Source organism: Mus pahari, chromosome 11 (assembly GCF_900095145.1).
Source record: "Mus pahari chromosome 11, PAHARI_EIJ_v1.1, whole genome shotgun sequence".
Lineage (NCBI taxonomy): Eukaryota > Metazoa > Chordata > Mammalia > Rodentia > Muridae > Mus > Mus pahari.
The window spans coordinates 38,745,507-38,767,853 of NC_034600.1; the positions used below are offsets into that span (position 1 = coordinate 38,745,507).

The 22,347-nt window shown below is 44.9% G+C and overlaps 1 protein-coding gene across 1 annotated transcript in view; it reads left to right on the plus strand.

Moving 5' to 3' along the window:
* Depdc1b (DEP domain containing 1B) overlaps positions 1–22,347 on the plus strand; it is a 74,644-nt gene that overhangs the window by 2,783 nt on the left and 49,514 nt on the right. The window contains exon 2 of the mRNA XM_021208438.1: positions 5,033–5,298. Within this exon, the coding sequence (XP_021064097.1) occupies positions 5,033–5,298 (266 nt within the window). The remainder of the gene's footprint in view (positions 1–5,032; positions 5,299–22,347) is intronic.

Here is a 22,347-nt window from a genome sequence, read left to right on the forward strand (position 1 = left end):
TTTGGATATGCGTTGACTGTTATAGCTTCCCTCAGGAGACCGTGAAAGGCAGTTAGGTTTAAACCCCTGAGATCCAGCAGATTAATCTGCCATGGATGGAGGGAAGTTTGCCACAGGCTCCTAGACACTAGGCTCATGACAGGAGGCCCCAGCTCCATAATTCTGTGGCTATCAGTCACCCAAAGTCCCTGGTATTCTGTCTGGATTCCACCCCCACAGTTTTTTGCTACACTGAGTGGCATCTGCAATATTTTGCAACAAGTGTCCAAGAGCCTGAGAATCTGCCGTCCTAGGCCTTCATGCAGGCCTAGGGGCCCCAAGCCAGTTCCAGCAGTTCCACTGGGACCCCAGGCTGCGCTTTTTTTTTTTCCTACCCCCTTGCATTCCACCTCGCTCAGTGGTGGCCCAAGCCCTTTGAGCGGAGACAGACCCCACTTTTGACCCACATTTCCTTAGGGTAGAAAAAAGAACACATTCCATCCTCTACACATTTATTCATAGTACTTGCTCAAGGGAATCAAAGTGAATCTTGATATGACAAGTCCTTATCCTGTCTTATGGTAAAAATGAATATGATAATTGGAACTGTTCTAAATGTGGTTGTGGTGGCTTGAATAAGAATGGCCCTCCAAGACTCATATATTTGAATGCTTTGTCATCAGGGCGTGGCACTACTTGAGAAGGATTAGTTGTGGCTTCGTTGGAGTAGGTGTGGCCTTTTTGGAGGAAGTGTGTCACTGGGGTAAGCTCTGAGGTTTGAAAAGCCAGGCCAGACCCAGTGTCTCTCTTCCCGCTGCCCACTGCTGCACATGTAGACCTCTCGGCTGCTTCTCTAGCACCATGTCTACCTGCACATTGCCACGCTTCCCTCCATGACGGGAATGGGCTAAACCTCTGAAACGGGAAGTGAGCCTAGATTCAATGCTTTATTTTGTAAGAGTTGCTATGGTCATGGAGTCTCTTCACAGCACTAGAACACTAACTAAGATGGTTGTCTTGGCGGAACTGTACGGGGTGCCTGTCTCCATGCTTGCAGAGGTTCAGTGTATAGATGCTGCTGGATTCTCTGTCAATTAACGTATTATCATAGGAGTCTGTGAGGAAAAATGCTTTCTTTACCTGCTTTAACCCTACCTCCCATGACATTCAAGCTCAGCGTAGACTAGTCAACTAGTTAACCAGAAGAGCATGTGAGCTATTGATAAAGGCCCTTCAGCTTTACCAGAATTTTGCAAGTAGTTAATTCAGCTTTCGGTTCTATTATATATTTGAGAAACTGAATGTTGAACATTGAGATTGAGAAGATACATTGATAGCCAGTTTTCCCCCCCTAAATGTGAGGGTGCAGTTACCAGAAACTATAGTTCTTATTATAGTTGTATTTTATAAATTTAATCCAACCATGTCTTAAAGCTTTTATTGAATAATAATTTTTTTAACTTCTTGTCTCTTGTCCTTCAAGGTTGGCCCTCCTTCCCTTTTTCTTGGCCCTGCTCTTTCTTTCAACACCACTCCTAGCTTCTTGCCTCTTCAGCAAGAGCCTGGAGGAGCTATCAACACACAGTGGGAGGTGGCTGTATCCGCCTTACTGGTTTGCTGTACTGTCTAATAATGCATAACAGCTTCAGTTTATTTATTTTTCTTTTTTTGAAAGATTTATTTATTTATTATATGTAAGTGCATTGTAGCTGTCTTCAGACACCCCAGAAGAGGGCATCAGATTTAATTACGGATGGTTGTGAGCCACCATGTGGTTGCTGGGATTTGAACTTGGGACCTTCTGAAGAGCAGTCATCCGAAGACTGCTGAACCATCTCTCTAGCCCAGCTTCAGTTTCTTAAACACTGACGTATGGCTTGAAAATACAATATTAAAGGTTAGGTAAATTTTTGTGGTAAAAATCAAATGAAAGACCTAATTCATGACAGTATAGGAGCTAGTCAGCTACTTATCCATCATCACTGAAACAACTGTCCGTTTTTTTTTTTTTTTTTTTTTTAAGTCTCATAAAAATAGCTTACAGAAGACTTCTGCTATATAGTTTGGAGCAAATCCCTAACTTTTTGGAAGGTAGTTGCTATCAGAACCTGGTTCTTGAATGAGGCTGGGTGAGGAGAATTTTTGAGAACTTGTGAGATAACTCCAAGGCAGAAAGTCTTGTAATCTCAGTTTGTCTGTAACACGGGTTGATCTTGGAAGGTGCTTTTGTGTCCCCCTACCAGGTGTCATAAATAGGAGTGGGCTTACTTTAGATTACCTGTCATCTTATCCATCACTATATAGCATGGAGTTCCTAATGGTGAATTGGCCTTGTATACAGCCTAAACTCATGCCAGCCTTGCTCATGACCTTGCCTGACCTCTAGAATAGACCTCAGAATATAAATTGCCTGATGCCCTGAAGAAAGATGGCTCTTGCATGAGGCTTTAGTCAGCCTCCTTTTTTAGCCTCCACTCACCTAAGTTCACGATGCCCATAGAAGGGTAACAGTTACTGTGAGGACCATACAAAGGCACAGTGGGGAGAAAGATTGGAACATCAGCCTGCTGTCTGAGGAAGCAAAACGGACAGCCATCAACTCACTCACACGCTTACATCCTAGAAGCAGAGCGTAGTCAAGAGCCTCATGAGGGTGGGATGAGTTCTGAGGCCAGGCATGGCTGTGGTTGTGTTGCTGTCTCTGGCATAGGCTGTGGGAAGCCCTGAGTGTTCCTGCATAGTGACCGCTCTCTGATGCTCTCAGAGGCCACCCACTGCGCGCTGCCTCTGTCAGCGGACTGCTGGGATGTACACTAGGTAGGTCCTGGCCGAAAGCTCGCAGCAGGAGTGGCTTCCTCACGCTAGACCTACCTATATCCTGCTTTCCTGTCACCAACCTCACTTGTAAACAAGGAGGAAGAGGCTGAGTTGACTTGACGTCTAGAGTGAGCTGGTTTCTCTGTTGACATTGTGGCTCATTGATTCTATCGGTGGCATTTGGGAGCAAAGGGAAACTGGATTATTTTTATGGTATGTAATGTGTACCAAACCTTATGTAAACAGTGAGTGGAAGATCTGGGATTAAAACCTCATGTTTGCCCCATTCTTTGGCGATTGATTTTGTCCTTTTGAAGTGGTCCAGCCTCTCTTTCAGTTGAAGGCCAGAGTCACAGCACTGTGAGCATCACCAGCCGTGTACTAGAGTGAGTGAGACAATATTCACTCATCTGATGGGTTTGGTTTTTTACAAGGCTCATAAGCCACGTTTTAGCAGGGGCCACATGACTCTGACTGACTGGAGTGCATTGGACCAGCACACTGAACATGCTACCTTATTTCTTAGTAGGCTACCCTGGGAAGATTGATATATTTTTTGGGGGGGGGTGTGGGGGAGTAGGAGGGATATCTTGTATTGTAGCTCAGGCTAGCCTTGAACTCATTCCTCTTGCTTTTACCAGGAGAGTATGGTACATGCCGCCACACCAGCGAGCTTCCATGATTTTCATATATCAGAAACTCAACTGGTTTGAGTTTTAATTTGCTATGCATTGCTACAGAAATGTGGTAACTGGGCATAGCCATGTGTTTATTGACAGAGACAGGACTGAGTCCTGGAGACTCAATTCAGGGGTCTTTTCTATATACTTGTTCAGCTTTAATGGCCACACGCACTCCGATAGTAAAGGTGATAACAGTGTGTGGGTGAGATTTCCTGAGTACCTGCGTTAGGGCGGACACTGCGATAGGCTTTCCATTTTTATTTATTTATATTTTTTATGTCTCCAGTGTTTGTTGCTGAGGCTGTGCATGCTTGGCTAGCAGTGAGTGTGAGGCTGGCCTCCTGGCCATTGGCGGAGCAGGCTGTGATTCCTGTCACACCGGGCAGCAGAGCCTAAGCTCTGTCTACTCAGCCTTCTATGTCCTGGTGGCATCTGAAGGTGCCACGCCCAGCTAAACTGTGTTCTTCGGGAAGAGCCTTGAAACCAAGCGACCTCTCAGACAAGCACAGGGTGTGAGAGAACTTCACTGCAGCAAAAAAGCAGGTGCTTTACAGTTGGTGTGTATGGAAATTCCTAACTAGTCAGTCTTTTCACACAGCTTTCTTTTGCAAATACTCTGAAATCTGATACTACTTTGTAAGTGTTCTTCTCAACTGTCTTGAGCTCATTAGTGTTGGGCAGTTTATCTTGATCACACGCAGCTCTCTGCCCATGGGATTACACTCACAGAATGAACAGTCTCTGAGTGTTTGATGAATGAAGTCTTAATAAACATGGGACTTCTGGGAAGGAATTACATTCAATGGGCAAGATTTTCAGGGGTAGTTAGGTAGTCTTTCACTATGTAGTCTAAGCTGGGTCTGGACTGGCCTTGGACAAAAAAATCCTCCTGCCTCAGCTTCCTGAGTGCTGGGGTTATAGCTGGAGCGTGCAGGACTATGCCCAGCTATAAGCATAGGTCTACCCCTGCTTACTATCATTGGTTTTCTGCAAGTGAACTCCAGCACTAGCAGAGCTTTCTAGCTGGTGTCTTCAGTAACTGTTGCTTGAATGAATACAGGATGACCAACCCTTGAGAAGGTTGCCTTTTGCTTGTTTCTCTTGTGTGAATAGGTTCTGCTCTTGCTTCGGTTGTAACAAAGTAACCATAACGTGGACTATTGTAACTGTTTCTGAGTGTGTAGTTCTGTGGCATTACTTGCAGTCACAATGTTTTGTAATCACTACTTCATAACTGTTCATTCTTTAGGGCTTTTAAGAGTTTGAAAACTGCAAATAAAATACCACATCTCCATTAGTTATTCCAGTGCGTTTTAATTTAAAATTTTTTATTTTATCCGTCTACCTATTTACCCACTTACCTATCTATTATCATATCAATTTGTGGTTCAATCTATTTATCATCTAACTTAGGGTCTTGTATAAGCTAAATAGTCCCTACTCTTCAAGTAGTTTAAATGGAAAACTGGTATTCCTTGGTTTAAATATTTGGGATGATTAACCTTTATAAAATACTAGTTGATGACTAAATAAAAATTGTGTCCTTTGCCTAGTGGAACGAAACGGTGGAGCTTTTCCGGGCCAGGATGCCTTTACGGAAACATCGTTGTCGGTTCAAGAGCTATGAGCATTGCTTCACTGCATCGGAGGCTGTGGACTGGCTGCACGAGCTTCTGCGGAACAGTCAAAACTTTGGGCCCGAGGTAACTCGGAAACAAACAGTCCAGCTGCTGGGGAAATTCCTGAAGAATCATGTGATTGAGGACATCAAGGGGAAGTGGGGCCAGGAGGATTTTGAAGACAACCGTCACCTCTACAGGTAATGGCAGTGTGTAAACTCTGAAGAAGGAACACAGGGCAAGTGAGTGCATCAGCTCAGCATCTGGAAACTTCCCGAAGTGAAAGAATTTGCTGTGTCCATTGAAGCGATGCTTCTGGTTGTAATGTGCTAAGTACCTAGCTGAATGGGCAGTTAAAGTAAAACCAGGCACCGTTCTGTCCTGCTCTGTCAGGGCTCCACAGAGCAGGCTTTTGTTGCAATGATTTTCCAGTAGGGAAAATTTCCATGCCTTCTGCCTGCCTGGCAGGGTGGAGGTAGTAACTTAGTACTTCTAGAGTACTGGGTCTGTAGTAACTTAGTACTTCTAGAGAACCTGAAGGGGTGCAACGAAACCTCTGTGTTTAGCCTTGCTGAGCACTAAGGATTGGACTATTCAGGCAGATTGTCTGGTCTTGAAACAGCTTAGGGAACGTGGGTGGGATTGTGTTAGACGTCCTTCTTGTCTCTAACGGAGCCCGCCACTGCAAGCCCGCCCTCCTCCATCTAATTTGCTGACAGTGTTTCATGATGTGGACCTTTACCACTAAGCAATCCGAGGGAAAATGGAGCTCTCTTTCCTTATAGTGCCTTCTCACTGAGTGCTAGTGTGTTTGATTGCTGGAGGCCAAGGAGACTCACCTGAAATCCAGGTGATGGAAGAAGACTAAAAAAGAATGAGGTCACGCAAATGAGCGAGGAGCTGTTCTGCTGTCTCCAGAAGCCTGTCAGTGCCAAGCTCTAGAGAGAGGCCAGCGGAGGGAGTGGAGAGCACAGACTTACTGCTTGCTTTCCAGTCCCTAACAGAAAGATGAGGGTCCTGATTGTAGCACATTCAATGAGCTGTTGGCCTGGGATGCGTGGCCTCGAGCTAAGAGATGCTGCCGTCTTATACCTGAGCTATTTCTTTGTTTCTCTCAGACTAGCTTCTGTGTAGAGTAGAGCAGGCTGAGGTGGTCCTAAACACATAGTGGTAAAGATGATGCTGTTGTGCATTTCCCACCAGACCTCCTCATGGAGCCTCCTGTGCCCACAGGTCAGGATTGTCATCTGAGCAGTCGGTTGTCAGTTGTCTCCAGTTGGCAGTTATTTGCTGATCTAACTTTTAATTAGGGTCTCGGAGAGTCTCATCTTATTCTGAGGCCTGGTTGCTTCGTGGAGAGTCTAATCCTGGCTCCACAGGCCAGGCTGCATTGGGGGTTCTTGAGTAATTACCCTTGTGGGAGCTTCCTTGCTTGTACCCATCAAGATTTAGCGAGGACCTTTCTGAAAGGCTTCTCTGACCGAGTGACATCTAGGTTTTCTGTTGTGACATTAAATAGGGCATCTCCCATTGAGTGCCCCCGAGGCTCTAGAATCTTCAGAACACTATGGGTATGTATTCCTGACTACTGAGCTGCCCACTGAGCGCTGATTACTAGAACATTTCATTTCAATGTTAAGACTTTATCATGCATCCCTTTTGATGAAAGAATTCACAAGACAGATGATGTTTCCTTATTACATGTAGTGGTCCTTCAGGGTCCACCAAGTATTGGTTCCAGGAATTCCCCATATATATCCAAAATCTGTATATGCTAAAATTCCTTATGTAAAATATAGCTTTGCATATAACCTACACACATCCCCCACACTTTAAATTCTCTCTAGTTTACTTATAATACTTAATGTAAATACTACATAAATAGTTGTGGTGTGTTGCTATGAGTTAATGATCAAAGGTACATATATTCTATCCAGATGTAAACACTGTATTGCCAACAAGATTCTGAACAGGATGTGAGGTGAACAGGATGTGAGGCAAATATGCTGAGGAGAGACTGAGGTCCTGTGGGGTGGTGGTGAGCTACAGCAGTAACTTTCTTCTCGTGGGCTCAGCATACTACTTGGTACTTGACAAATCCAAGTTTTGCTCTTTGGACTTTAATCTTTGAGATGGGAGCCTTGCTTTGTTGTTCAAGCTGACCTTGAACTCCCAGACTGAAAACTGACCCTGCTGCTTTAGTGTCCTGAAGAGCTGGGGATAGGAGCCCTAGTACTGGCTGGAAGTTTTTTCTTCACATACTTTTCACCCATGTTTGGGTGAATCTGAAGATAGACACTTGGACTGATTCTGGGTTCTCCCTGGTTTCTGAGTTTTGGTAACAGAATGTTTGTGAGTCATGAACAGGGCAGCATTTTGTTATTTAGTATCTTAAAAACTCACTGTCCCTTTTTCTTTCCTGCATGGGAATTCTGTAAATTAGCCACTGACTTTTTCCAGTTAGCTAGATTCGTCTTGGATGGAGTGTGTTTAAACCTGTAAATCATTGGTGAAGATGCCCGTGACTTGCATTGAGAGCGAGCTGATTAGGTTAGCGCCAGCTGCTGCGCATGCACAGGCTTCTGTGACTGGTGCAGGAGCGAGATAGCAGTCCACACTAGTGCTCTAGGGAGGGCCGCCTTTCATGTTCTGACTGGTGAATCTCCAGCGCCATTCCCCAGGTGAGACGTGCTAAAGCCAGGTTCTCATGGAAGCTGAGGAGGAGAGAATAAGCCAAAGCAGGGTAGATTCAAAATGGATGGAGAATCAGTCGTGGTGGAATTGAGGGAATACTTCAAAAGGCTCAGACTTATGGTAGGGAGTGCTTTTTAAGTAGTGTAGAAAGTGCTGGAAAGGACAAGAAGACAAGTTCTTGTTGGAAAGAAAGAAACTAACATTCCAGAGCGTCTCTTGTGTTGCAAACTCATTATGTAATTTGTCATTTAACTCGACTTCTGAAGATGTATTGATAGTAGGCTTCTAATTATATGACTTCTTTTCTCTCTTTTTGGAGAGAGAGTCCTACTCTCTAGTCCAGGATGGCTTGAACTTGTGACAGTCCTGGCCCAGCCTTCTAAGTGAAGAGATTACGGGTGTGCGCCCCCACTCCGAGCTTTCCTAAATATGAAGGTTGGGAAATGAATAAAGCGAGGTTTACAAACATGTTCAGAGTCGTGAGTAAGTAAGGGAGAAGCCATCATTTGAGCCAAGGACTGTCGCTAAAGTCTGTGTTCTTGTGCTATGCCAGGCCATCTCAGCTTCCACAAGATGAGGCTGACATAGCTTAACAGATAGATTAGTGGTGAATAAACACAGGGACTCATGGGGACATTTGGTGTGGCCAGCGCACCTGTAGCCACATAGTTCTTGTGATGCTCAGTGACTAATACATGCCTCCGTTAAGAAATTCTTCTCAAATGAAGGAGGTGTGGGCAACAGTCAACCTAAACTTTGCTCATCTAAACACAGCAAACCCGTCTCCCAGGTCTGTGCAGTCAGAGTTACACAGATGCAAAGACTCCATTGTCTTTTGTTTTGTTTTGTTTTGTTTTGTTTTGTTTTGTTTTTGTTCATGTACTAATGGAGATGAAACCCAGTGTCTTGCACTACCTCTGAACTGTATGTCTGTCCCCTGCCTTTATGTCTTGAAGAGAGAGATTACATACATTCGTTGTATAATTTTATAACATGGTGAGGAATGGAGCTGTCATTTTGTACTTTTCATGGGGGAAGGGCTTGGTTGGTTGTAGCTCTGTGGTGTGATGCTCTGCATCTGGCTGACCCTTGACCTCCCATTACTAGTGGGTAGCCAGAGGGACTGCAAGCTTGCTTGCATGCATTTATCTATCTATCTATCTATCTATCTATCTATCTATCTATCTATCTATCTATTTATTATTTTAAACCATTTTTAAGACTTTATTTTTTTAATTGAAAATATTTGTATACACTTTTTTATATGTTTCCCCCCCCTTCCCCAGATTCTCCCCAGGTCCTCCCTACCTCCCTACCCATGCAATTAAAAAAAAAAAAAGAATAAAAACCTAAAACCAAAACCAAAACAAAAAACCAAAAACCATCTCCTGCAATAGAAATCAAAATGAATAAGTAAAAGATCAATAAGACAGAAAGGCGCCCCAACCAAGCAGAATGAGACAAGGCTACACCAACCACTGAGTTTATTTTTGTTGGCCTAGTATCCTATGTATGGCACTGTCCGGAACTGTGGTTAATGCACCCAGTGAGACTCCTTTGGAGAAAACCCACTTTTCTTTTGCTAATGAGTATCAGTTGTAGTTATCAAGTTGTTGTATCTTGATTAGAGGTGAGGACCCCTGTCCACACCCCCTCTCAGTGTTAGGCTCTGTCTGGCTTGAACCTGTCCAGGCCCTCTGCGTGCTTCTAGTCTCTCTGACTCGTGGGTCAGCAGATCAAGACCCAGGCTCAAAATGAAAATGTGTTTTATTTTTCAGATCCTTTTTTTTCTTTTCTTTTTTTTTTTTCTTTCTTTTTTTTTCGTATGGGATGCTTTAAATATTCTGTGATCGAGAAAATTCTGAACCCTAAACCACTTCTGGTCTGAAGCATTTTTGATGAAGGTGAAATTAAACCAGAGAAGGCACAGACACATAGAATATTGGGGTGCAATAGAGGTTCAGAACCAGCTGTATACAAATACAGGTGATAGGAAAGGATCAGTCTTGACAACAAACATTTTTGGCACTGCTGGGTGTTGAACCTACTAAACTTTGTGCACGTTAGGAAGGTATACTTCAGCTGAGCTGAAGACATGTCAAATGATTTCCTAACATTTGGATATCCAAGTGTGTAGATGCAAAAATAATTCACAGTGATTCTCAACTTAAACCTCATAAACTCTATAAAAATTAATTCAAAGTAGATCATCATCCATTTAAGTATAAGACCATAGGGTTACATCTTGAAGTTAGGCAGGGAGTTGTTCAGATGGGACAGTAAAAGCACCTGTCGCAAAAGAAGAGATGACAAATTGGAAAAATATCAAAATGAAAAACAAAAAAAGATGCCGTGAGACAGCCCTAAGCATGAGCCTGGAGAGTTGGCTCAGCAGCTCGGAGCAGTGTTGTTGCGGAGGACTCAGGCTCCTTCCTAGTACCCACATGGCAGCCATAACTGCAGCTCCAGTCCCAGGGATCCGAAGCCCTCTCTGACTTCCAGGCACACGTGCAGTGCACCAAAACCATGGACACACATTCAAAATAAAACAAGGCAAAAAGCTAACAAAGAGGACAAATAACAAGCAGAGGTGACTGCAAACCACACATGATGGTGGACTGGGGCCAAGGTCATGGGAAGAACTTTTGAACTCAGTAATAATAGAGCAACAATTCAAAGAACGAGCAAGGGGTTTGAACAGATGCTTCAAAATGAGCCATCGTAAAGAGGTTTAACGTGGTAAACCTTACAGAGGTGCACAGTAAAGCCACAGTGGGATGCTGCCAACGATTACAGCGGGTAGAATAAATGCATCAACAGCGCCAAGTGCTACTGAGATGCAGAAGTTGAAACCTCCTCTGTCCCAGGCAGGAATCCTAGGTTGGTAGTCACTTTGGAGTTAATAAATATAGATGGTTTCAGTCATTCCTGTTCCTAGTGGATATTTCCCCTAGAACAATAAAACTGTAGTGCACCAATGGTAAATGTATGAGCGTTGGCAGTGGCTCTACTAATAATTGCCAGTAACTGATACAGCCTAAATATCCCAGGGTTGGATAAACAAGTACAGTTCATCTATAAAATAGAACACTGTAAGGTTGGGGAAGGGTGTTCTACCGTACAGTGAGATAAAGAGTGTTTGGAGGAGTAAAGAAACTGCTGTTCCTTGATGGCGTGGTTACAATGTGATTGTGTGTTAAAACTGATGCAATTATATCACACCCCCACATCAACTTTTCTGTAGGCCTATGATGATAAGCAGAAATTTGACAAGCCCTATTTGAATCTCTGATGCCAGAAATTTGAGCAGACATTTCAAGATATGTGACCTCTTAGTCATTTTTTTCGGTCACCCTCTGAAACATTCTTGCATCATTATCTTGGGAGTCTTGAAGGGACTTGTTCTAGTTACCACACCTCCAAGTGGGTGGACCATTTACTCCCCCTAGTGGACACCTTTAATTTTTTTCTTTAAACTAGGAAAACACAAAGTGTATATATGATTTTATTTTATCTTTCTCTGCTCTTTTCACCAAGTCCGTAGAGATCAGTCTTTCAGGTACTAGGTTTAAATGTCGGAGCCACTAAGACCAACGCAGGGTGTGGGTCTGTGGGCTGAGACCTAGCTTCGTCTTAAGTGAATGGAGGGTAGGGATCCAGGATCTGCTTGCTCAGTTGAATTTGTGGGCGTAAAGCCAAGTAGAAATTCTTTTCTTTTCTTTTCTTTTCTTTTCTTTTCTTTTCTTTTCTTTTCTTTTCTTTTCTTCTCTTTTCTGTTTTCTTCTTTCTTTTCTGTCTTTTTCTTTTTTTCTTGAAGAAATTGGTACAAACTCACACCTGATAATCTTTTGCTAGAGGTTTCTTTATTACAACTTATGGCCTGCTTTTAGTTCTGACAGCACTGATTTAAAAACGAGAACACATAACTTCAATTAGATTATTTTGTGTCTGTTAGTGCTTTTTGCTTTAGGTGCATTTTTGTCTTAAGTTGACCCACTAATTGCTTATTTGTTGGGTATAGTGTGACATTTCAGTGCAGGAATAACATCCTATGTTTATGACCAGATCCCATCCCCTGGCACTTGTATCACCTCAGACATGGCTCATTTATTGTTCTTGTTGGAGACATTAAAAATATCCCTTCTACCTATGTAGAAATCCGCACCTGATTTTGTTACCCGAAGTTACTCCATTGTGCTCTCGATTTCACAAGTGACTCCCATGCAGCTGTACCATGGAGGGTCTAGGAGTTAGACTCCCTGGTGGGCAGACAGGCAGACAGGAGCGGGCCATGGCTAGGTAATGAAGATAGCAGGCACCTTCCTCATCTCTTCGCTTGAGATGAAAACCTGTCAGCTTTACACAAAGGCCTTAAAGGCTTTTGTCTCATACCAGGTGGAGGACTGGCTCAACAAGTTCAACGCTGGACAGGACTCATAACCATTGTGGGCCAGTCAACTCCAACTTTCCTAAAAGGACTGTCTTAGTCAGGGTTTGTATTCCTGCACAAACATGACCAAGAAGCAAGTTGGGGAGGAAAGGGTTTATTCAGCTTACACTTCCCACATTCCTGTTGATCACCAAAGGAAGTCAGGACTGGAACTCAAGCAGGTCAGGAAGCAGGAACTGATGCAGAGGCCATGGAGGGATGTTCTTTACTGGCTTCCTTCCCCTGGCTAGCTCAGCTTGCTTTCTTATAGAACCCAAGACTACCAGCCCAGGGATGGCAATGCCCACAATGGGCCCTCCCCCCTTGATCACTAATTGAGAAAATGCATTACAGCTGGATCTCATGGAGGCATTTCCTCAACTGAAGCTCCGAAGCTCCGTTTCCTGTGATAACTCAAGCCTGTGTCAAGTTGACTCACAAAACCAGCCAGCACAAGGACCAACCCTAAGTCAGGGGAGGAAAACTTTTCCGAGACTTAAAAACAACCCTAGCCCTCACTTGAGATTTTTTTGGTTTCCTGAGTCCCCCCTCTGCTTCACAGAGGGTCATATTCTCTGTGTTTCTGTGTTGTTGTTTCCCCACCTCCAACAAACACCTTTCTTCAAGTGCTCACTCAGTCTTTCTGCTCCTGTTGGCAGTGTCTTCGATTCCTCCATTGCTATGTGTTGTGTTCAAGGCTTTCCTTGTCATCCCTGGGCATCCCTGGCAGGAGAAAGGAACCCGATAAAGACCCCTGGGCTAGCATCGTCCATCCTTTCCCTACCCCAGAGATAAGCTGGGCAGGCCCTTGCTCTTCTAGGGATTCGCTTCCCTAAACAGAATCACAGACTGGCAAGATCCTTTATTCTTTCCCCCACTTCTTTTACTTTGCTGTTTTTGCTGGTGCTGCAGATTGGACCCAAATCTTCATGTTCCTGTGCTCTGCTCCGAACTGTCTCTCTCCACTTCCGCTGATATACTACATCTTTAAAAGAAATTATTACCTTCTTTGTTCTTTGACAGTTGCATCTATGTGTTTTATGATTTCTCTAGTGCACCTCTCTTCTTCCCACCCGTGCCAGCCCCCCCTCCTTCCTTCGAGGCTGGTTCTTACATTCATGTCTCTCTGTTTTGTTTTGTGACCCGCCGAGTATAGAACCTTCCCTGTGGCCATGGGTGTGAAGCTGTCCACTGGTGCTCACGTGACTGACTGGCAGTTACAGAGTGAGGCTGCCATACTCTTCTTCCAGAATCCATCCACGAAAGCTCAGCAGGAAGTGGTAGGGCCCCAAGACTGCCCCCTGGCCCCCCAAACTACCCCCTGGACCACAGTTGGCTGTTTTCAGGCCCAGTCTGGTGCATGCTCCAGTGTGGCAGCTGCAGATGCTGTGCCACTATGACTGCGGTGGCCCTGGTAACATCTTTCAGCCCTTCTTGTCTTACGGTTCCTGCATTCTTCCTGCTCCCTGTCCCTCTGTGTCACTTGAGCCTGAGACTGGATAGGATGCATGTCCTGTTGAGGACTGAAAATTCAACTATTGACTCTTCTCTTTAGTAGCCATGAGTCCTTGCATTCACTTCTGTTCATTGCAACGGGAAATTTTCCTCATTAATGCTCAAGAAGGCACTAGATGGGAGACCTCCCATGCCCATCAGTTGGTAGAGCCAATGCTGTGAAAATGACCATAGTGCCCAACGCACTTAAAGATGCAGTGCAACCCGAATTAAAGTCTCTGTGCCACTCTTCAAAGAAAGAGAAAAACGATCTTAAGAGTTCATGTGCAAATTAAAGAGCTTTGGTAGCCTGGTCCAATCAGGGTCAAAATGAATGCTGGAGGTATTGCCATATCTGATCTGAGGCTATACTACAAAGGCATAGTAATCAAATAAAGTACACAAACTGATTTTTATCAACATAGAAGCATTAGGTTATGACTTTTTAAAAAAACTTTTTCCCCTCCACCTGTTTTCTCCAATCTCCTTCCTCTGTTCTTTTCTCCCACCCCAGACCTCCTTTCCAGTTTCATGTCACATCTGTCCTTTTGCCTACCCTGCCCCCTTCGACACCCTGTGTCCTCCTTATGGTCTGCTGCTAATTCATAGTCTATACCCATCCTCCACCCTTCATTTATGTACATACAAACATATAACATCAGGAGCCACATACAAGTGAGAACATGTGACCCGGGTCACTGCATTTGATGTAATACTCTCCTGATCCTTTTGTTATGCTGCGGATTTCATCCCGTGTCCAATTAATAAATAATGTTTCTTCTTTGCAGCTCATTCCTATTTTAGGTTGTTTAGCTCTTCAGTACGAACCCAGTCCAAGGTGTTTTCTGCCCACGCAGATACGGCGCCAGTGGCGTTACGCAGAAATGCACAGTGTATGGCTGAATAAATTCCACCATGTGTATGCGACAGTCTACTTATTCACCCATCTACCGATGGGCATATAGGCAGGTCTCCGTTTCCTTCTTCTAGTGAATAATTTCTAAATAAGTGTGGATGTGCAATCCCTTGTGGTAGCATACAGTGTCCTTTGGGTATATGTCTAGGAGTGACAAACCTGGGTCATGTGGTAGTTATGGTTTTAAGGTTTTGAAAAATGTTCATAGCAATTTCCATAATGGTTATTGATTTAGTCATAATAGTCAATTAGATCTTTAAAGCTCTTTGGTACAGTGTTATGCTGCGTATGTGTGTGTGTGTGTCTAAAATCTCTGAGAGGTTGGTCTTACCTTGCTATACATAACATAATGCTAGTCTTGAACTGCAAGTCCTCCTGCCTCTGAGTGCTGGGATTACAGGTGTGTGCTGCCAGGCCTCCTTTAAGGTCTGTTTTAAATGATTCTAAATATTGAGTCTCATGCTTCCCATACCAAGGCAGGAAAGAAAATGTAACATGGTTCTTTTTATTCCTGCTTTGCAATGGAGAGGATAAACAGATGAACCAAAGCATATTTAATTAATTACCTACAGGAAACCACAGCAAATAATAAATGAGAATTGCTATCCAGGAAGTCCGTGGAGTGACTCATCTATTTTGCTTGGTCGGCATAGTAATTTTAGTTACTGTTTTATGTCTTCCTGTTTCCGTGCTTTCTATTTTTTTTTGGGGGGGGGCAGGTTATGCTTCCATGTTGTTAAGATTTTACAAAATACAAAAGAGACATACAGTGAAGAGCCTCCTTCCTATCTCTTTCCTTCAGGCAAGCACTTCCATTCCTCAGTGACACCTAATGTTACTAGTTGTGGCCATGTCTTAAAAAATGATGCTGCTGCCGGCCAGATGTTGTGGGGTGCTGTGGTTCCAGTTAATTGAAAGGTAGGCTGATTACCTGGATCCAGATACGTGAGCAGCATAGCAGGAGACCTATATTAAGACAGGAGGGTTGGGGACTTACCAGGCTCTTGATGGCACACACTCCAGTGGACACACTTGCCGCCATTTCCCTTATGGTCATGTTATCTGCCTGGCTTAGGTAGGAACTTCGTCCATGACACAGTCAGTGTAGGGGGAGCACTTCGGGGCCTTGTATAGAGAGAGGGAAGGAGGATTATTTTAGCTGGGCTCCTGTGGGTGGGATAGGATCTGGACAGTAAAGGATGGGAGGTAAGACCAAGGCTGCCAGTCAGAAGTCCACCAGTCAGAAAAAAGCTGTAGGAGAGAATCCTGGCTGGTCAGAGGGGCGAAGTTTTTAATTCATGGCTATGGAATAGATATTTTTATATTTAGTTTATGTGTATGAGTGTTCTGCCAGCATGTATGTATACATACATGCACCAGGGTGTCAGATCCCCTTTGTCCAGAGTTAGAGATGGTTGTGAGCCAACATTCTAGGTGCTGAGAATGGAAGGTGGGCCCTCTGCAGGAGAAACACGCTCTAAACCACCGAGCCATCTCTCCATCCCTAGGGAGGACCTGTGCTTCGTGAGAAGGCAGCTGAGGCGAGAGCTTTGACCAGCGATGACGCCTGTGTTCGATGTAGTTAATTTAGTAACGTGGATGGCATAGACTGTAAAGCAGCTGGGGCCGTCTGGATAGGGATGCTGGAGTGTGGGGGAGGGCGTTGTCTTCCTGCTTCCTCACAGGCTACACTGAGCATTGTCGGAGGTCCCATAGTCCGTCTCTTATTGTTCAGGAGATCTAGAGTGTGTGTGTGTGTGTGTGTGTGTGTGTGTGTGTGTGTGTGTGTGTGTGTTTGCCTGTGTGTGTGAGTGCACGCATGCATGCATGCATGTTACTGTGTGTGTGTGGTGGTCAGGGGACAACTTGCAGGGTTGTTTCTCCCCACCGTGTGAGTCCTGATGTTGAACGGCTTCAGGCTTGGAGGTTTTACCTGATGAACCATCTTATTTAGAATTTTTATTAGTGTTTAACATTTTCTTATTGAGGCTTGGACTATAATCTTAGTCTTTTTAAAGCCATAATAGTTTTCAGTTCTTCATAAACATCATCAGTATTTGATCTTCCTCCCTTGTACCACACGGCCTGCTCCTGGCCGTTTAGGTGTCCCCACCCAGGACTGAATCTTCATGCAGAGGGAAAAGGCGCCTTGGAGCTTCTTGTGACAGAAGCAGTAGCCTGTCAGAACAATGATGGAGGCACGCAGAGACATGGTCCCAGTGCTGGCTTTGGGACCAGTCTCTTCCTAGGGCATGTTCTCACCTGTGGTTCTGACTGTGTTTGCCACCTGGCCTTCTGCTTTTGTTGGGGACGAGCAAAAGAAACTTATTCTAGATACTACAGCTTCGTTTTCAGACTCTAATTAATCATAGGGAGAAACCAAGTTCAAGGCCCCAGGTCCTAGGGGAGCTGGGGACTTCCCAATAGCTGACCATCTTGTATTGTAAGGAAACAGTTGTCTGAGTTCAGACATCCTAAGGACAAGTTCTCCATGTTGCTGTCGGGGTCCAAATAAGTTTGTGTCCCCAGGAACCTACTCCTAACCTGATTGGTGAAAACTCCCCTATTAAACCTCTTATGTCAGAATATGATTGGATGATGCTACAGCCCACCCCGTCCCTGCTATGTGGTCTTATCCTTTAAATGTGCTGTGCAATTTCTCTTTAGGGTCATAGTTAAGTTCCCAAATCTGTTTGGCTGCCCGATTGGCCAGTAGTGGATTGATTAAAATATATTTTTGTTGTCTGCATTGACCTGGTGTTTGGGTTATGTTGGGTTTATGTGGACCCCACAACACTTTTTCTCTGCTTTATTATTATTATTTTCTTCATCCTGTTCTCTAGCTCTATTGATCTTGTGAGCCATTTGATGTTTTCAGAGTCCTTTCCAGTTAACTTTGCCAGGATTGGTTTCTGTTGTTTACAGCAGCAAGAACTGATGGAACAAGCAGCGGCGGCTGAGTAAAGTTGGGGCAGCTTTTTAGGCCTAGGAAATTGTGTGGCCTGTCTGAAAGAGAAGCAGTGACTTAGACCGATAACCTTCCAAGGTGGGAGGGGTCTTTGGAGTTCCCGGTAAGCCTGGAGGTACAGGGGAGACTCTGTTAAGGACAGGCGCTCTGCCAGCTGAACCCTGGACTGAGAGTTATACATGGAACTGGCGCTGTTAAATCAGCCTGACTCAGGGGTTAGAGGCCATCACTGCCATCTTCCAGTGTGGAAGCTGCCCAGGTGTTGGTGGGCATGCCAACAGGATGTTGAAATATGCTGTTCTGATTCAAACCAGGTGGATCCTGATTGCCAGCCCCGTCTGTAACATCCCTTCCAAGGTGTGTTGGTGATTAATTCATGCCAAATTCAAGTCTATGAATGGCTTCTCTGGCCTGACCCCAAAATGTTTCTGCGTTTCACACCTTGCCAGGTTTATTTACCCATTTCCTCTGTATTTCTTCTTTGTTCTTGACATTGCTGTTTTCTTTGATCCTTAATTATGTTTCTCTGTGAATTCTCACTGCCTGTTTTTACCCACCAGCTTCAGTAGAGAAAGGAGCTGAAATTCAGATGTCTCACTCCCTTTAGACAGCAGAGCAAGCTCTTTTGACCCAGGGGCACAGGAGGAGTGCACCAGATGCTATCTACACAGAAACAAACAAAGACTTGTGGGCGTTAGTCCTTTCTATTAATTCTAAACTATGGCTCCCTGAGAACAGTGGGGATTTGCTCTGAGATGCAGATTGTAAGATGAGGTGTTTTGAAGTTGCTGAAAGGTGAAACAGACACACCATCTGGATGTGTCGAGCTGGCAAGAAAATAGGAATGGTTGGGCAGATGTGTCACGTGAGCCTCAGGGAACACAGTTGAGTAACCATCTGCGCCTTTCATGCCAGCATCTTACCCATTGCTTGCTCGAAACTTGTGCTCCGAGATGAGGGTGGGACATTGTGTGTGTAAAACTTGAAAAAGATTGAGCTTAAGTTCTGAGCCTTTTTTTTTTGAGTTTTAGTTTTACTTATTTATGCAGTGGCAGGAGTGCACCACAGTGCATGTGTGGAGGTCAGCTCACGAGAGTTGGTTCTATCCTTCCGTCATATGGGGCCTTGGGATCAATCTCAGGCTGGCTGGCTTGGTGGCAAGTGGTTTTAGTCGCTGAGCCATCGTGCCGGCGGTACAGTTCTGAACTAATTTGTTAGAAGTTTGTGTTGGGACTGAGGGTCTCTGTCGATTGTACCCCTGTGTATGCTGCTTTGCTCTGTATGCTAGGGTTTCTGTTGCTGTGAAGAGTCACATGACCACAGCAACTGTTGTAAGGAAGCATTTTATTGGAGCTGGCTCACAGTTCTGAGGCTTAGTCCATTACCACAGGGCAGCAAACATGGCAACAGAGGCAGACATGGTGCAGGAGAGATAGCTGAGAGTTCTCATCCAGATCAGCAGGCAGCAGGAAGAGTGAGACACTGGGTGTGGCTTGAGCATCTGAGACCTCAAAGACCACCCCCAGTGACGCATTTCTTTCAACAAATCCAATCTACTCCAACAAGGTCACATCTCCTAATAGTGCCCATGGGAGCCATATTCATCCAACTATTGCAACCCTGGATCTCTTGTTCTGGGGCCTCTGATAGAACATCATTTCAGGGTTGTAGAAAGGTTAGCTTTGCTTGAGTCCCTCAGAGAGGTTTATTTCCAAGGTGCCACTCAGTTGAATCTTTATCAGTAGCAGGTGTTGCCTGCCCATTGAGGAAGCCAATAAACAAATTGGGTGTCATTATACAGGGAGTGTGGGAGATAAGGATGAGGGGAATTTTCTTTTTATCTGGATGTCTCCCTAATCCAAGAAGACTACCCAGTGTGCATTGAGAAAAAAAAGTCCGAAGGTCAGTCAGTGAAGAGTGAGCTCCCATCCTTATTGTAAGCTAGCACTTCTCACCCCACTGCCTTCCTAGTAAAGGAGGCTGTAGCTTTTCCACATCATGTGAGCAGTATTGGAGTAGGACGTTGTGAGGTCAGCAACAGGAGGGTTGTGACAGAGGCTTTGGAGTGTGGCAGGACTGGGCTCCCATCCCAGCTATTTACAGCTTTCCACCCGTGCAATGGTAAAGAAACTGCTTATAGTTTTTGACCTTCTGGCCTCATTTACAAACTAGGAATGCCAACATCTTGGTCTTGGCCCACACTTAGAAGTTAGGTTTTTAATGATTCTCCTGCAACTTATAATATTCAAACTGAATGTGCCTGTTGTTTGCATCACAGTGGGTCCAAGGTTCGTCTGTCTGTATAACTTCCAAGTAAATACTGTTACATCTGTCTTTCCACTAGACCAGGGGTCAGCAGCTTTGCTTTATATATGGCCAGACAGAAGACAGTGGGTCATGAAGCCTCTGTTGGTACAGCCTGACTCTTCTGCTTTATGCCAAAAGCAAGTATAACTAGTATATAAAGAGTGTACCAGTAATAATAATGTGCTTTTACCTTGGGGATCTAGTTGTTAGACTTTAAGGTTTACCCTGTTGTGTCTCATATGTGGCAGGTACTTCTCTTTCTTGTATCCATGTCAAGTCATTACATACGAATGGATGTAAGCATGGGATTCTTTGGGATTTTAGAGTAGACAAGGAGGTGACAAGGCAGGCCTAGCCCTTTAGTGCGGTAGGTAGGGAGTACCTCAAAGGATCTGTGGAACAGACTGAGCCTGCACACTGTGTTGTAAGTGTGACCTGAGAGGGAGGGAAGTGCAGGATCCCAGGACCAGGGTGGAGAGTTCCCAAGTGAAGACTGCTGCTGGAAAAGCAGGATTGATACAGCAGCTGGGAGCTGTGGGCCTGAGGAGAGGTGCCCTGGTACCTCTGTGGCCAGCACAGACTGTTTTGTGTGCTGCAGAGAACCACTTTTGCACACACATTTGTGGTACAGTTTTCCTAAGTGGGGACCAAGAAGATGGAAACGACCAGGAAGACCACAGCTCCTGTCCCCACCCGTCTTGGCTGTTTGTCCCCACCTTCTTTCCCACTGTGAGTTGTCATTGTACAGACTTAGAGTGCCATGCTTGGCAGAGTGACCCCCTTCGTTAATGAGGGTCTGGACCCTGGTCACCTTGTACTCCTCAGACTAGTATTTTGTACTAGCCCATTCACAGTTGCAGTGGGACAAGAAGGTACCGAGGGTCGCCATGCAGACATCGTGGGTGCTATGGATACTCCTCCTGCCTCCACTGTACAAGCACAGCCGTCCTTCCCTCTCATCTGGGTCGCTTACCCTTGCCAGGGTAGTTGATGTTGTCACCTTCTGCTCCCTGGCCACAAAGAGTAGACGAGAGTGCTCCACTAGGTTCCCCTGCAAGAGCTTATCTCTGCAGTGCTACCTGCGAAAGAAGACAGAGTGCTGGTCGATGAGAAGCACAGGCGGTTCCCAGGATTGTGAGCAGGATCACCTTTGTTCCCATCCTTGATTGCCCCCCCCCCCATTTATTATGTATAGTGTTCTGCCTGCAAGGATGCCTGCAGGCCAGAAGAGGGCCCCAGATTGCATTATAGATGGTTATAAGCCACTATGTGACTCTTCCAGGATTGAACTCAGGTCCTGAAGAGAAGCCAGTATTCTTTTTTTTTTCTTCCAATTTTTATTAGGTATTTACTTCATTTACATTTTAAACGATATCCCCAAAGTCCCCTATACCCTCCCCCCACCCTGCTTCCCTACCCACCCACTCCCCCTTCTTGGCCCTGGTGTTCCCCTGTACTGGGGCATATAAAGTTTGCAAGACCAAGGAGCCTCTCTTCCCAATGATGGCTGACTAGGCCATCTTCTGCTACATATAGAAGCCAGTATTCTTAACCTCTGAGCCATCTCGCCAGTCCCCATCTCTTGATTTTTGATACACTTGTATTCTTAGGGGAAGCCGTCCCATAGAGATCCCTTAGTCCCCAGCCAGTTCCATTGCCGTAGGCCCCACCTGTATGTCTCCTGAGAGGTTTTGTCCTGGTCACTGTAGCTTTGTGACAGTGCTGGAAGTCAGCTTCCTGTCACTCATCCATCTTTGCTCTTTTTTTTTTTTCCATATTAAATCCTTGTTTGTTTGTTTGCTTGTTTCGAGACAGTCTTTCTCTGTGTGCCCTGGCTGTTCTGGACTTGTTCTGTAGACCAGGCTGGCCTCTGCCTCCTGAGTGCTGGGATTAAAGCACACTTGTTCTAGAATCATTGTGATTATCTCTGTAACAGGTCCTCCTGGGCCGTTTGAATTGGATCTTGTGGAATCACTAGATCAGTTTGGAATTTCACGGCTCTCTTTCTTTTATTTATTTATTTATTTATTGATTGATTGATTGATTGATTGATATTTTTCTTTATTTACATTTCAAATGTTTTCCCCTTTCCAGGTCTCTCCTTTGAAAACCCTTTATCCCATCTTCCCTACCCCTGCCTCTATGAGGGTGCTCCCCCATCCACCCACTCCCATCCTCCCACCCTGGCATTTCCCTACACTAGGGCATTGAACCCTGACAGGATCAAGGGCCTCCTACTGATGTCTAACAAGGCCATCCTCTGCCACATATATGGCCAGAGTCATGGGTCCCTCCTTGTGTATTCTTTGGTTGGTGGTCCAGTCCCCAGGAGCTCTGGGGGTCTGGTCTATTGACACTATTGCTCCCTCTATGGGGCTGCAAACCCCCTCAGTTCCTTCAGTTCCTTCTCCATCTCTTCCATCGGGGACCCTAGCTCAGTC